This window comes from Falco biarmicus, chromosome 3 (assembly GCF_023638135.1).
Source record: "Falco biarmicus isolate bFalBia1 chromosome 3, bFalBia1.pri, whole genome shotgun sequence".
Taxonomy (NCBI): Eukaryota; Metazoa; Chordata; class Aves; order Falconiformes; family Falconidae; genus Falco; species Falco biarmicus.
The window spans coordinates 51,926,541-51,941,487 of NC_079290.1; the positions used below are offsets into that span (position 1 = coordinate 51,926,541).

General features: G+C 38.8%; 1 protein-coding gene across 4 annotated transcripts in view; it reads left to right on the top strand.

Annotated features, from left to right (window-relative positions):
• Positions 1 to 14,947, top strand: part of NOL4 (nucleolar protein 4) — a 201,352-nt gene that overhangs the window by 162,779 nt on the left and 23,626 nt on the right. For all 4 annotated transcript variants that reach the window (XM_056333150.1, XM_056333152.1, XM_056333151.1 and 1 more), the window contains one exon: positions 478 to 591. In XM_056333150.1, coding sequence (XP_056189125.1) covers positions 478 to 591 — 114 coding nt within the window. The remainder of the gene's footprint in view (positions 1 to 477; positions 592 to 14,947) is intronic.

The following is a 14,947-nucleotide window of genomic DNA, read 5'->3' on the forward strand; positions in this document are numbered from 1 at the left end:
CTGCTCTGAAATGTTCTGACAATCTGTTATGTTTTGAGTGATGTTTCAACCCTATCACTTGGGGTTTTTGTTTTGTTTTTTTATGACTATAAAAAAACACTACTCATCTCTGTCACATGCTGTACAGAATAAAAAGCCTTTCAGTTTTCTTAACAAGAATCAGACGGCCAGGGTGCTGCTGGAATGCAGAGAATATGCCACTGTCTGTTCAAAGTACAGCTTAATGAGCCAGACTAAACACACTGGACAATAGAGCTGTGGGGGGAAAGGGCTTCTCGTGGATCTATGGATCGGCTGCAGCTTTAACATCAAACTAGTTTCATTTTTCATCTTTACAAGTTCCATTTCCCTGTTTTGTTGATATAAACTGCATTTCAATGAGTGGACTTTCCTGCCTAGGTGATGGTATTGTGTGCTTTGAAAAAGGGTATCGTGGATTATGCTAGAAATAATTTCTGTTTCTTTTTTCTCTCATAGTCACGACCTATTCCCTCACACCTTACTTCAGCAGTTGCAGAGAGTATCCTGGCTTCTGCCTGTGAGAGTGAAAGCAGAAATGCTGCAAAAAGGATGCGGTTGGATAGACAGCAGGTACTGTGTTGTTTGGGGGTCTACCACATCCATATTTATAAATGCACTGGACTCTTTTACATAGGATGCCATGCAGAAGGGTGGTGCAATCCCTTATACGTTTCTTGCTAGCAAGAGTAATTAAAATACAGAAACTGTAGTTCTTTAAATGAATACACAAGCATGTCTTTGTCTATATTTACATAACCTGTGTGAGGATGGCTAGTATATTTATAATGTCCGACTGGAGAAAGCTATATATTTGCTTTTTAATGTTTGTAGATTTTGAGGGCATAGTATGTAATCTGCATACTAGAATTAAAAGGAACAGAACGTACAGTATATGTAATTTACATAAATAACAGAAATGGTGCACGTATCCATGAGTCACTGTGTTTATCTGTGCAGATATTCTCTTTCAAAATGTGTATGCATTTGTAAATGTAAAGTGAAATAATGTAAGTTTCTGAAAATACCTATTTGCCTGAGACAGAGAAGTTACTGTGATAGCAAAATGCTGCTGGTTACCTTACTAGTGAGTTTTTAAAGCTTATATCAGTAGTTATTTCATTTTTTCTAATGTGTTTATTCACCTATTATAGCGCATGTTAGGATTTCATTATTTTTAGTTTGCTGAGAATTACATGTTTTCTTTCAAATTTTTGAAGTAAAACTGATAGCATATTCCAGGCTTTGATGATTTAGTCGCTCCACAGATGTAGTGAATGTCTAACGTTCTTATTGCAAAGACTAGTATGCTTTATTTGTCTTCATGATTATCACAAAGTCAAATCTCAGTAATGTCTCAGTTGTTCCAAAATATGTGTCTGTCGTGGCAGATGAACTTTTTGCGTGGAAAAGAATGTTTTTTTCAAAGAACATTTTCCTTTTGTACATAGTCCATTGCCTTCTTTTCAGTTGTGCCACAACTGAGTAAAGGTTTGTTACTACTATCCCTAGAACACTGATAGTTTAGGATCTGAGAGTGGATATTGCTACTTCTTTTTTGCTGTTAGATTTTTTGCTAGGATTTTCATTACTGTGGTACATTTGCCTTTACAAATCACATGGGATATCAAAGCATTGTAATGTTAAGTGTGGCTTAGTTTAGAAGTAGTGCTCATTCAGATTGTTTGTTCTCTGATTTGTTAGTAACAATTAAAAAAAAAAAAAGCTACAATGTTGATGTGCTTACCTCAAGGAGAAGTAGAAAAGACTTGTGCAAAAATGTTACTTTCCTTGCACAAAACTAGTGATTCGATTCCTTGGTCCAGCCAGCATGAGGCAGAGTTTTCGAGTGATTTAAATGAGAATCCCATAATACTGTCCAGGGAGCCAGAGAGCTGTTGAAACAAAAACAATTTTAAAACTGTAGAGAGAACTCTAAAAGCATATTAATAGGATTTCTTTTTCCTTTCATTTGTGGTATTACTATTACAGAAGGATTTAGTAACCATTATCATTGAAGGGAGAGGTATTGTTTTTCATTACAGAATTAAAAGTCGGTAGGGGGAATGGCTGCAAACTGATCACCTTAAATAAAGTCGTGATGTTAAAGTAGCAAAGCTGCCTCTGAAGAACAGGTGCTGTGTTCTGCTTCCTTCAGCTCTATCCTCTTTTTGGCAGTGAGTTCTGGGAACACTGTGAAGACAGTTGCAAATAACACCAGTCATTTGATTCAGTAAGCAGTAAGTTAGCTGGGTTGATGTAGCTTTGGTGCTTGGAAAACTATTTGTGAGTTCAGGATAGATTTGCTGAATAGTTTTTGCTGGAAAAAAATATGGGAATGTGTGTTAGGTCGCTTCATAAAACTTACCGTGAGAAATTTACCCTGCAGGGTAGAATAGTTAAGTCATTAGAGAAGTAGAAGACCTTGGTTCTAGTCCCAGTTCCACTGAAATTTAATTATTTATTCCAAGTAAGTCACATTAACAGAGTAGACTGAGAGAAAATTATTCCAGATTATTTCTGAGTGGGGTGTTTAACACGCTCCACTGTGACCAGTTCTTATGCTGACATGGGAAGTGGACCTGTATCCTCACATCCGGGGAGACTGCCTTATGGGTAAAAGAGTTCTGTCCTTCTCTGCTTCCTATTTTTTCCTTTTACTTTTAAATTTCATTCACTTTTCTTCCATATATCCAAAAAGAAAGATTTTTCATTGGATTTTTTCTTAAACAGAGTAAGAAGGTTGAAAACATTCAGTTCAGCATGTTGTTTTGATTGTTCCATAGCTCTAAAAAAAAGGGGGGGGGGGGGGGGGAGAAAAAAAGAAGCTTTGTTGCCTTGTTTTCTTGTTAACATGTTTCTACTTTTCCTTTTTAAACATAGCTTTTCAAAATTGGCCATTATACCAGTGGGTGGACTCAGGCTTTGAGGACCCTTCAGTGGAAATTTGGGAGGAGGAAAGGGGAAATAAGATTTGGATAATGAAAATTACCACTTCATAAATTATATCAAGAGATCTCCTAATAGAGGACAAGCATTAGACAGTCCTGGAAAGTAGATTGTTAAGAGGATCTGGTAAGAGCACTCATTCAGTGCTTTTCCTCAGAGCTGAATGAAAGTGTTGCATTAAAGCTGCTTTTTTCTTGCATGCAGCACAGTGAAGGTCTGCCTTTTATTCTCCAGAGGGGTGATCTGCCTCAAAGTGAGATGTAATTTGCATCACCACCACCACCTTTTTCAGAATATTACTCATAAAACATGAATGTATAAGAATACAATGTGTTATGCCCAATCCTGAAACTAAGACGAAACTTCAGCATCTTCCTAGCTTGCTGAACGCCTTTTCTTGCCTTGTTTATGCTCTTTCATCTTCTCCTCCTCTCCCTGGCACAACAAGGTCCCTGAACAGGAAGTTCTGAGCATGTTGCATGTACATCCCTAATGGAAGCCTGTACTTTGGTAAAAAAAATATGAATTTCCAAACTAAACATGTTTTTGCCTATGTTGTTAATTTTAGCAGTGCTTAGATTGAAAACCATCTCAATTATTGCTCAGCAAAAAGAGCCAGCTTTAAAGTCAAAGCTATGGAAACTTATCTCTTCAGAAGCAACCTCTCTGAAGTGTGTGTGTATGTGTCTGCATACACAAATACTGCATCTTATGGATGATTCTCTAGAAGTATTTCTGATAGCTGCAGTGTTTGTGTAGCCCTGATCTAGGGATATTGTTAAGTCTGAAGCAGGAAGAAACCATCCTTTTACCTATATGCCTTAAATTCCACTCATGTGATCTTTGTATTTCCTAACTCAAGGCTGAAAACCAAGGCCTGCAAAAATTCAGTTTTAAAAACAAGTGAATGAAAATTACTGTCATTGGCATCGATTACTTATTTTCAAAAATTCTTGTTTTTCATGGCAATAATGGGAAAATCAATGCGATCTTGCCTGTCAGGAAGCTAGTAACTTCCCATGTTTTTTGAAACTGCTACAATAAAAGCATTGTCAGTTTCTGAGACTTCTCTGTAAAAAATATAAATGTGTTTAGTAGGTCATGGTAGCTTGGACTACAATGCTTTGGCTGTCTGACCATGTTAGATGTTACTCAAGTGCTCTCTTTAGCTTCAGTACATTCTCATTATCTTGAGATCAAGCTCTGTTGGTTAGCCAGTAGCTTAAGCGTCAAGAAGTTTTGGTTGATACTTATTACCTGACTGAAGAGTTCTGTCACTTCCACTTTTTAATTCTGCCTGATAGTAAAGATAATTTATTCCCTTGCACAAATTTTATAGATTTATATATTGAAATGGTATGGGTTTACTGACACTACTGCCGAACTGTGAAATAATCATGACACTTGGTTGATCTTTCCCAGTCCAGATCAGGCAGTGGCTACAGAGGCAATGCAGAGCTTTTGTGTTGCTCTCCAAACCATCTCTGCTGAGTCTGGATACTGAAAAAGGGTGACTCCAGTCTTGAATTTTGTGGAATTTTTTCTTCACAGATAAAAAACTTAGGAACAATAATTGGATCAACCTTATATGACTTGCTTCAGTCAGAGACGGAAGAGGCATTATTTGAATCCCTAAGGTTTCCTGTGCTTCTGAGTGATATCCTGGGATACTTTCCTGGGATAATCCTTCAAGAAGCTTATTATATATATCTCTAGCAATATTCAGGGTGAAGCAGTTGCTCCGAAGTGGATATTCTGGACTGCTATCGACAGGGGACTCATGAAACAAATTAAGTCGAGCTAAAATACAGCCCTTTTTACACGCATTCATTACATGTGGTGAACAGGATGACTTATTTTGTTGTGTCCTTCACTTTAGAAACCAAATTGTGTCTTGATTGGGCAAAAGAAGAATGGTTAAATAAGTAGAAAAATCTGGAAAACAGTCATCCTGTCATCACTGTCCTGGGCAGTGAACAAAGGTTGGGTTGCCTGTTTGGTGCACTGCTGCTGCAGAAGCCTTGGCTCTGTGGCTCTACTTGTGTCAATCACAGAAACGGAAGTTTTGTTTTAAGAGCTTAATCACTGTCAGTCTCTGCTTCTTCCGAATGTGGTGTAATTTTCATAAAACCTTATCATAAAACAGGAGTGGTGTTGGCCTGTGGTACTCTGTGTAAAGTGGAGGTGGATTAGTCTTGTTCCTGTCCTGTCAGAAATCAAAAAGACCAATGAAAATTCTAAACAGAAATAGTAGTTTGTATACATCAGTATGTGATAGGACCTGCCCCTCTACTTTCCTGAAGGGAGATGAGAAGGTGAAGTCTTCCTTTGGACAAACAAATAAGAATGATACTAGGAAAAAAATGCCTTCATTTTTATTTGGACACAAGTGGTTTTTTAACAGCTGCCTTTTGTTTCATTGTTTAGAATTGATTCTTTTGTATGCTGTCACGTTGCAAAATTTATGAATGAGACTTTTTCTTCTAATTGAAATAAGAAGGTTTTGGCGATAAGATAAAATGTCAGCATCTGAGAGTGAGGAAAGGGGCTGAATATGGGAAAGCAGGAAAATAACTGAATCATAGAATACTATGTCTGTGGAAGTGTATGAACGTTTTTATGGATGTCGTGTCTAATCAGCCACATCATTTATGAAATTAATGTAGCTTCATTCACACCATGTTGATTTGTCTCCCAGTTAGGAATCTGGACCTTTGAGAAATTATTATTATACTTGTAGATAGGAGACTAGTGGTCACATATGACTGCGAAGCCAGTGGACTGGATTCTTTCCTGGATTCCATCCATATTATTTTAGCAATTTGACCTCCATTTCAGTAAGTAATGTCACGGAAGGGCTCCTGTAGCGTGCAGAATTTTTTGGTCAGCCAAAGGAGTGAGCTATGTACACTTCTTTCATCCTTACGCCCCAAGTGGACATGCAATGTATGATTCTTTTCTAGTCACATAGCAAGTGTAAAAGTTGAGCCCCAAGAGAGCTTAAGCTCAGAGGAAAATGAAAGTTATCTTACATATCTTCTGTCCTAACAAAGGCATTTCTCAGACAGAGCTGGTGGTTTTAAAATTAGTAGGCTTTTCGCTGACTGCTTGTCAGTCAATGTTTTATAGAATACACATGATAAAAAGAGGGTTTCTCCATTTTTTTTAAATGTGAATTTAAAGGGTAAAATTTCTTTTCATTACAGAGACTAGGTGAAAATAACAACAGTCAAAAGAATTTTATAGGCCGACAAAGGTGGTGTCCTCATACCTTTGCTGCACAGACATCAGAATAATACTTTTTTTAGGTTTCTTTAGTTTTATTTAATTCAACTATTCTTTATCACCGTCTACGAGGCAAATGGGAGGTAATACAGTGAAGCTATTAGGATATGTGTATGCCTGCATGTGCACATGGGAAATAATTTACAGTGAACAAACCAGTTATACATGGACTTACTTTAACTCTTCACATGAGATCATCTTTGGAAATGGCTGCAAGACAACTTTCTCGTTGCAAGAGTATTACTTACTTCATCTCTATCTCTGCTTCAATTATTTCACTCTGTTAGGCATCTCAAAAAAGCTCCCTCAATGTAAGCATTGATTGTCTTTTTTTTAAAAAAATCATAAGGTTAAAAGATATGATGTAAGATTAGGATAAATAAAATTATGATAATGTGCATGTTATATTTCTGAGTCTTGTGGAAGTTACTAGTTTAATTATGAAAGCTAAACTCAATTAAAAAATTAATCTTGTATTATTTGAGCTTTCAGAGTTGGTAAGAGCAAGTTTGTGCACTGTGCATAGACTACCATGAACTATGATGCTGTGAAGCAGTCCTTTATGATAAACACTGAATGCATTTTGTAAGAAACCTCTCATCAAGATGACAGCTATAACTATTTTCCATGCTATGATTCGTAACCAGGCAAATTAAATATCAATAATCATGGTGGAGTGAACGATAATATCTAACCCTCAAGGAAAAGAAAGTTTAATGATCCCAGGTTTACACTGAAACATAAATGAACGTAAGTTTGCAAATGGACACTTTAAACACATTCTTCACCCCCATTCTTGTTCGGGGGATAAAAGGAAAGCAAGTTTAGAGTTTTCAGTGCTTTAATAGCATATGACTAAGGTATTAAGAATATTGCAACATTTAGTATTTTTAACAACATTGCTTTTAGGTGTTAGAGGAGTAGGAGTAGGTGGCTATTAGGTTTCTGACAAAGCAATTACGGCCTAGACACATATGCTGGGAGCTGACCTGACATTTGCCTCCGGATAGTTGTCATAGCAGCAACCTGAATAGAGCAGCTTGATACAAGTGCCAGTTGCAGACTGGATACAGGTTCCGTGCTAATGCAGTACATCTGAATATTAATAAAAGTGCACATGTACTGCCACTTAGAAATCACCGCTACTGTGTTTCCTTCCATTTATATCTAATTCCTAAATGTTAATTTTTAAAGAAATTGAGGTTTGTAAGGAAATGTTAATGAACTTCCTCCGTACAATTTCTGGTGCATTTCTCTGCATGTAACAAGGGGATTGACCTAAAGAAAGATTCTTCAAGTACAGTTTTTTAACAATAAACTCTGGCTGTTGCAGACCAGGAAAATTTTGTGTCTTGATTAAGAAGGAAGGAAATTACTGGTGGACAAATTATAGGTAATTGTAAGACTGTTTTGGAAGAAACTAATTAAAAATCTGAATTGCAATGAGGGCATGGACTCTGCAGGATCCTGCTGCAGGATCACTGTATCTGGCTTTCAGCAGTGAGGGGAAAGAGACCTTTAAACCTTCATATTTTGAGGACAGTGAATTTGTGTTTCAGCTGGCCACTAATGCACAGCTGCTAAATCTTGACACTGAACAGTTATTTCCTGCATTACCCTTCAACAGCAGGAAAGATGGAAGAAGGATATATATTTGTGTCCCTGTATGTATGTTCTTGTTCTTTTCTTTTTTTTTTTTTATTAATGCGTACTGCAGCTCCCAGGAGGAAGGAAGAAACAAATTGTAGGGTTCTTAAATGCTCTCTTCATTCTTTTATTTATATTGTCTTGTCTTGTATCAAGGGCAGATTTGGACAATATTTGTTACAGAAAAGGGAGTTATGCAAAAACATCTCCCAGTGGATGCTGGAGAATGCCCTGCTGAGACAGTGCTTCTGTGGCAAAAAGCTGCAAATTCAGAGGGAGCACAAAGAACAGGGAGATGGAGTCATTGCCATAGCTATTCAGTATGCTGGAAGAGCACATCAACTATACATCCTTGTTAGAGGTGAAGGAGAAAGTATCAGGAGTTCCCTTTCTCTTGGGTTTCACAGAGCCTAATTTGCTCTAGAGGATGGGAAAGAAAAGGCACTTTGTCCATGCTGACCACAAGTGTCAGCAGTGTGGAGGGATGGAGCCATTACCTCTCTCTGCTGTATATTTACCTAAGATCTGAAAAATTCCAGCTGAAAGTGATTTTCACTTCAGAATTGGAGGCTTGTGGAGTCTTAGATAACAGAAAAGAGTAATGAGAAGCAGGTAGTTCACTTAATATAAAGCAAACAAATAGAAATTGTAATCCCAAAAACCACAAGAGGCAAAAGTCACTTTAGCTTGCAAAGAGCTCAATGCCTCTTACACTATAGAAGCTTTATTAATAATAGCTTTTTGTATTCAGACATCTCTTTGTGATTTAGTATTTAATAGGGATCAGAGTGATTTCTGTACTTCAGTACTTTATCCTTTTTTATCTGTGTTGAAAACGATCACTAAGATGACTGTAATATCCTTGGATACCCACATGCTAGTTTGCATTTCAGGCCTTGTTCACTTCCATCGTTTCCCCATCTAATGATTATTTTACTTCTGAGCTGGTCTTTGGTTTGCTTTTGTGGTTCCAAATGATATGCTTTAACCACTGATGCACAAATGTTATGCAGGCACCGTTTAGCTGCATGTGGATTATTGTCAAGAGATCAAATTATGTACTAGTATTGGGAAACTTAGCTTCCTACCCAGAATGCACTGGCCATATTGTCAAGGGGAAGAAAATAAGTAGTGTGCATTGTAATTTTAAATCCTGCTGCCTTTCAAGTCAGTGGCAAAATTCCTGATTTCAGCAGTGCTGGACAGGGTTCTGTCATTAGCAGATGCAGCTGGAAGGGACTGCTGAGTATCACAGGGCAACCCTCCTCCCTCCACGCTCCAGCCCAACTTACATTAAATTTGCTACATGTATTGGAAAGGAGTAATGTGCAAGGCATGCAGTTGCAAATAATTTCATGCCTTGGATTTACAGTGAGGCCCCAAGGTGAGCAGCTAATTTTTCACCTCAACACAGAGATCATTAAATTAGAAAATGCTTCATTTTTCCAGGCTCTTCGTGCTGAGCATATATGGCTGAATTTCAAATCTCTGCTGATTTCAGAGAACACTTTAAACACCCCAAGCTGCAATAAGATCTTGAATGTGAAGTAAAATTGATGCCAATGTTAAGTTTTCTGTTCTGGAGGTTGATAAAGCTGAAGGCTGAGAAATAGTGTCTGGTTGTTTCCTGGACAGGATCTTTTAAACAACCTTATCCCCCTTCCTACCACAGGTGGAGTGAAAATGAACGGGGACCAGAACAGCCTTTTCCCTTGTGTCTTTAATATCCATCTCCTGTCAAGCAGGCAGAAGAGGAAGGACTGCTGGAAATGTAGATGCAAAAGTTCTCTCCTCAGGCCTAAAGATTGAGGTTTTTGGAGTCAGGGCTTTTGTTCTTCCTGCTCCTGTGTTGAAAGCCAGGAATAGAGATATTTTTACTTATCCCTCCCTTTCATATGCAGGAAGATACTAAATGTGAAACATTTTCTTGCCTGTCAGATGTTTCTAGCATAGAGACAAGTATGTTAAAAGCTTGATTTTGTCTTTCCTTTCCTGTGTTTAGCTACTGACTTCATTGCACACACCCTCCTGCCTGCAACACAGGCAGGGAGTAATATTTCTGGTGAGTAAATCCCTGTTATCATGCCAGGATTGGGCCAGTTTAATGAAATCAATGCAAATCCAGTGTGCATGTGCATACTCTTATTTTTCAAGAGTGGGGTATTTTGATTTTGGTTAATGAACTACTAGATTTAGAAGACTTTGACCAACCATAAAATACTACAAAATTCAAAGCAACAGTTGCACAATGGGTTCAGATCTATTCCTTGGTTAGAACAGTGCAATACTCCATGCAGAAAATATATGTAGAAATGTACGCACAGACTGCTTATGTTTGGTAGCATGAACATGCTTGCGATTCAACAACTGGCTTGATGTCCCTAAGCTAAATTTAGAAACATATTTTTCTAAGAAAAAAACCCCCAACAATCTATAATAAGCTGTGGGAGCAGGAGCTGAGTGCATTGCCTGGGAGCAGCACCAGCTGCTAAAGAGGCTAGGCACAGGGCAAGGCAGCCAAGCAGGCTGTGGCCAACAGCCCAGGCATCATGCCAGAAGAATCCTCCCCTGAAATGAGAATATTTGGGGAACAGATTTGTACTGCAGTGCACAAATTTCATGGTTATTACTCATGGTATTTCATATTAAGCTTCAGTTTTACTGTCTCCATTAATGGAGCAAATCTGAAAGTGCATCCTCCAAAGGCCAGTCAAAGTTCATTTCTTTGTTTCTTCCAGTGGGTTATGCTATTCTGGTTTGAGGATTGTAGAATCAAAAGGCCATACCCCAAAGCATCACTTGTTATCTAATGAATCTTTTCGAATACAGAACCCTCATGATAGTTAAAGTTGCAGGATGTGCACCAAGTTCTGTCAAAAATTTAGAGCAGGTCTTCCTCAGTAGCAAAACATTTTCTTTCTACTAAATAGTTTGAGACAGGGTGGGGAGGTCAGGTTTGTTGTTTGTTTGGTTTTTTTTAAATACCTTTTATTTTAGAAACAGTTTTTAAATATTTATTTTTAAACTGTAAAAGTCAAGTTGTACCTGAGGCAATGTTCAAAACCAGACATCCTGCATTGAATTGATAGAAAGAATTTTGGTTTTCACAGTTCAAACTTTAATGCAGATTTGAAATAAAATAATTAGCGATCAAATGTATCAAACACAGGGTAAAATTTCTTTAAAATATCTGAACCTAGTGTTGAAAACAAGAGCCAGTCATTAAGTGCATGCAAAATAGTAATTGCTCACTCTCTAAGCCAGGGGTCCTCACACTTTTTAACCAGGGGGCCGGCGCGCGGATGCAGTGGCAGGCAGCCATCTGCGGCTGCTTGGTTTCCCCCCAACCCCCAGCGAGGGGGGCAGGGGGGTCTGTAAATACCAGGGGCCGGATTGAGGACCCTGGGGGGGCCGTATCCGGCCCGCGGGCCGTAGTTTGAGGACCCCTGCTCTAAGAGATGAGAAAACTGGGTTTTTTAGAAGACAGCTATCTGTAACTCCTGCTAGAATTGACCTGTGAAAGGGATACCATACTGTAAATACGGTAAAATGCTGGAATGTCCAGTGTGCTTAATTTTTTCCTTTTCAAAGCAGAACACAGACATTTTTAATTAGGTGAAACTAAGAAGTTAATTCAGCATTGACCTCAAATGCTTCATGTCTAGGCTGTCATCTCTCATTTTAAATGAAGAATAATTTCATTTAGAATCTAATATAAAGTGCTTTGGTCCATTCCCCCTGCCACACACTCCAGTATAGGTAATATTAAAAGAAAGTGTGGGGCAGAAGAGAAATAGGAAGAAGCGCTCAAAAGTTCAAGTCATACTCCAGTTTTCCAATAGACTTTTTCATTAGTTGCATCTCCATACCCCAGAGCTAGCAGGTGTATGGAAAGCTGTTTTGTGTCAAGAAAATATGCTGTCAGTGGTGGGAGTGATACCAGTTGTAATGCAATAGACGAAGAGACCTATAGTGGGAGGTTTAATTATGTTGACCGTGATGATATTGTAGTAATAAATCTGCAAAGCTGGCACAAGCATTGCTCCAGTACTCCCACACACTTTCCCCTGCATGCTCCCTAAACATTTGATTCATGACTTTAAAAATTTTCTCTGTTGGTGTTCTGGTGCAACAGTCCTCCTGCACTGAATGGAGTAATGCTGATCTCTCCCAGCTGAAAGTCTTGCCCATCATAGTCACTAAAAAATGGCATGTTGGCAAGGGGGAACAGGAATGTCTCTCCCTGTAGGAGTGGCTCACTGAGATAATTTCCTGAGGACAGTACACGCAAGTATGAAAAAAGCAGAGAAAAATGCTTTATTGTGATCATAGAAGTGGAGCTGTCTAAGGCATAGCAAGGTCTGTTCTGAATGAGAAGAATATACTGCGAAGGAGGAATTTCTCTCGCTTTGCATCCTTTTGGTTCAGTAGTAAGTACTGCTATGCCTTTGTCATCATGCATCAGTTTCAGTAATACATTGATTCATTCAGTGCCATTACCTGCAGGCAAAACTGCTCTTGGGATGGGAAAAAAGGACGTTGTTTTCTTGTAGTTTATGTTTTTTCTGTTTGGAAGAAAGGTCAGATATTCAAACTCCTCCATTCGTAGTGCCTGTCAATGAGGAAGCAGCAAAAATGATCAGTAGCCATGTTCTTCAGCAAGATACTAGCCTCTGCAAAGAAATTGGCTTGGAAAGGACTAGAGGGGTTGTGCAGCAACATAAGAATAAACGTGACATAACCTGTACTTCATTTCCACTGAAGTTTTACCTTCCACACACGCACGCACACACACACCCACCCCGCCCCAGATTTTCAGCTAATTTAATTTCAGCAGGGGCATCCTGGGCCCTGGAGTTCATTGTGCAGTGCTTCATTTTTGGATTCAGGCATGTACCAAATGAGCTCTCTAGCAGGCTTGCTGAGCCTGCTCCCATGGTCCTGTGCCTTGAGATATCTTGGGCTGAGAGATCAATGAAGGTGGCACAGGGAAGGAAAGAATCCTTGCATATTCTCTGTGGTCCCATCCTCTGTGGCAGGCTGAAGGAGTTGGTGATGTGGTCTTCCAGGGGAAACTGGCTTTCCTTTGAAGGATAATGTGGGCTGAGAGTGGGTGGTTAAGTGCAGTGGAGGAGGTGGGGATTCTCAAGGTTGGTTGCTGAAACAAGGCCTAAATCAATAACACCATAAGGCCTGAGGCAAGGTCCATTCTCTGCTGTTCTTTAGGTCAGAGTAAAAATCTGCTTATCCCCGAAAGAAGAAATTCTGTATGAGGTGTGGGCCCTAACAAACCTCTTCTCTTTGCTGGTACAATGGGGAGGAGTGCAAGTTCCACCTGCCTTCTCTCCTCTGGTGTTCCTCTGCCAAGCAGAAAATGATGGCCCTAAAGACTCTTCTGCCCTTTGCATGGCACCTTTGTCCCCGTCTGAATTTGTACTGCTTTCTCCATGGGAAATGTCACATGTATTTTGTGAAATACACCATGAGCACATAGGAGTTTTGCCAAAAATCAAAGGCATTGGCACAATTCATGTATTCAAACCAGGTCCAGTTCTGCCTCTTACATCCCTGTAGCTGTTTGTAATCTGCTTCTGGCCACCACTGAACACATTATTTAAAGTTGCACTGAGGAAGTCATTGCTGTGCATACACTGCAGTGTGCTATGCAGTCTTACGCTATGCACCTGTCTTGCATGTTGAGACAACTTTCAATTAGTAGTGGTGAAACTGTTAGCTAACTAATTTTTTTTCATATGTTAAAGTTCTCTAGAAAAATAAAGAGCGTGACCATGTCCAATATAACTAATGAAATAGCTTATGAAGGATGACAACTGTAACCTAATACAGGAACAGCAGGAGCTATAAAGTTAATTGGCAGGACACTTCCCATCATTAGTCCACCTCAAATGTGATTGCTTACGTTGATTTATACATTTTAACATTCCTTTGTTTCTGATGGAAAAAAGCAAACCAGGGAAAGCACATTAAAAAATCATCTATCTAAAAATCAAACCTTCCAAATCTAAAAATAAAAAATCACCTTCAGTAGAGAACAGTAAGTTTCTCTCAAAAACCACTGAAAAAGATAAATGCTCTCCTTTTCCATTTGGACAGAGAGAGACATGGTCCTTTAGAAGAACCCAGTTTCTCTTTCCCCAGTGACTTTGCATCACAGTTATCTAAACTGTAGGACTCACTCATCCATGTGTCCATGCTTGACCAGCAGCACTGGTGACCTCTGAACGCTCATGTTGCTTTTCTGCTATCACAGTGGATAATAAACTGGCTAAAGTTGACAGGCTATGAAAAATGATCCCTCTGCTTTGCTATTGCTCCAACAAAAGTGATTCTCTGACAGCTCCTTGCAACAGCCATACAAGTACCTCTTCCAGAAACATTTTCTGTTCTGCAGGTGACGTGGCAGCAGTGAAAAAAAAAAAAAAAAAGACTCAAATACTGCAATGTGAAAACGCTAACCTTTTATTTAAGGTTAACATACCCATTCCAGTCTATAAATGATGTGTCATTTTATCAGAAATGCAAAAGTCTGAGGTTCATTTCTCTCCTACACAGCAGCACCTTTTTATTTTGATCTTCTTTTTCTGTGTCAGCCTCATACTTTCATTTCTTGTTGAACACTAGCTCATGTCATTTTTGATGCCTGATGACAGCACTGATGCTGGCAGTTCATTTCAATGTTAAGAACCTGAAAGCAAAAGGAACCTTCTGCCCTTCTAATCTGAAACTGATGATGCTTTCTTTTCTTGGCTGTATACCCTGTGTCAGGAGGACAGTTTGGTAAGTCCTCAAACTTTTAGTAGCTAACTTAACATTTTGATAGACATTCTTCAAGTTCCCACATTACCGTTGACATTACAGGGAGTTTAGATGCCTAACTGGGCTCTGTATTACACCTGATTTAGTTCAATTAGAGTATATCAGTATTTCCTCACCATCTAAAAAACTGTTTTTATCATTTTTTGTCTAAAATATGAAAACCATTTTGATACGGGACTGCACAGCAAGATCATCATTGATACCTAGATTT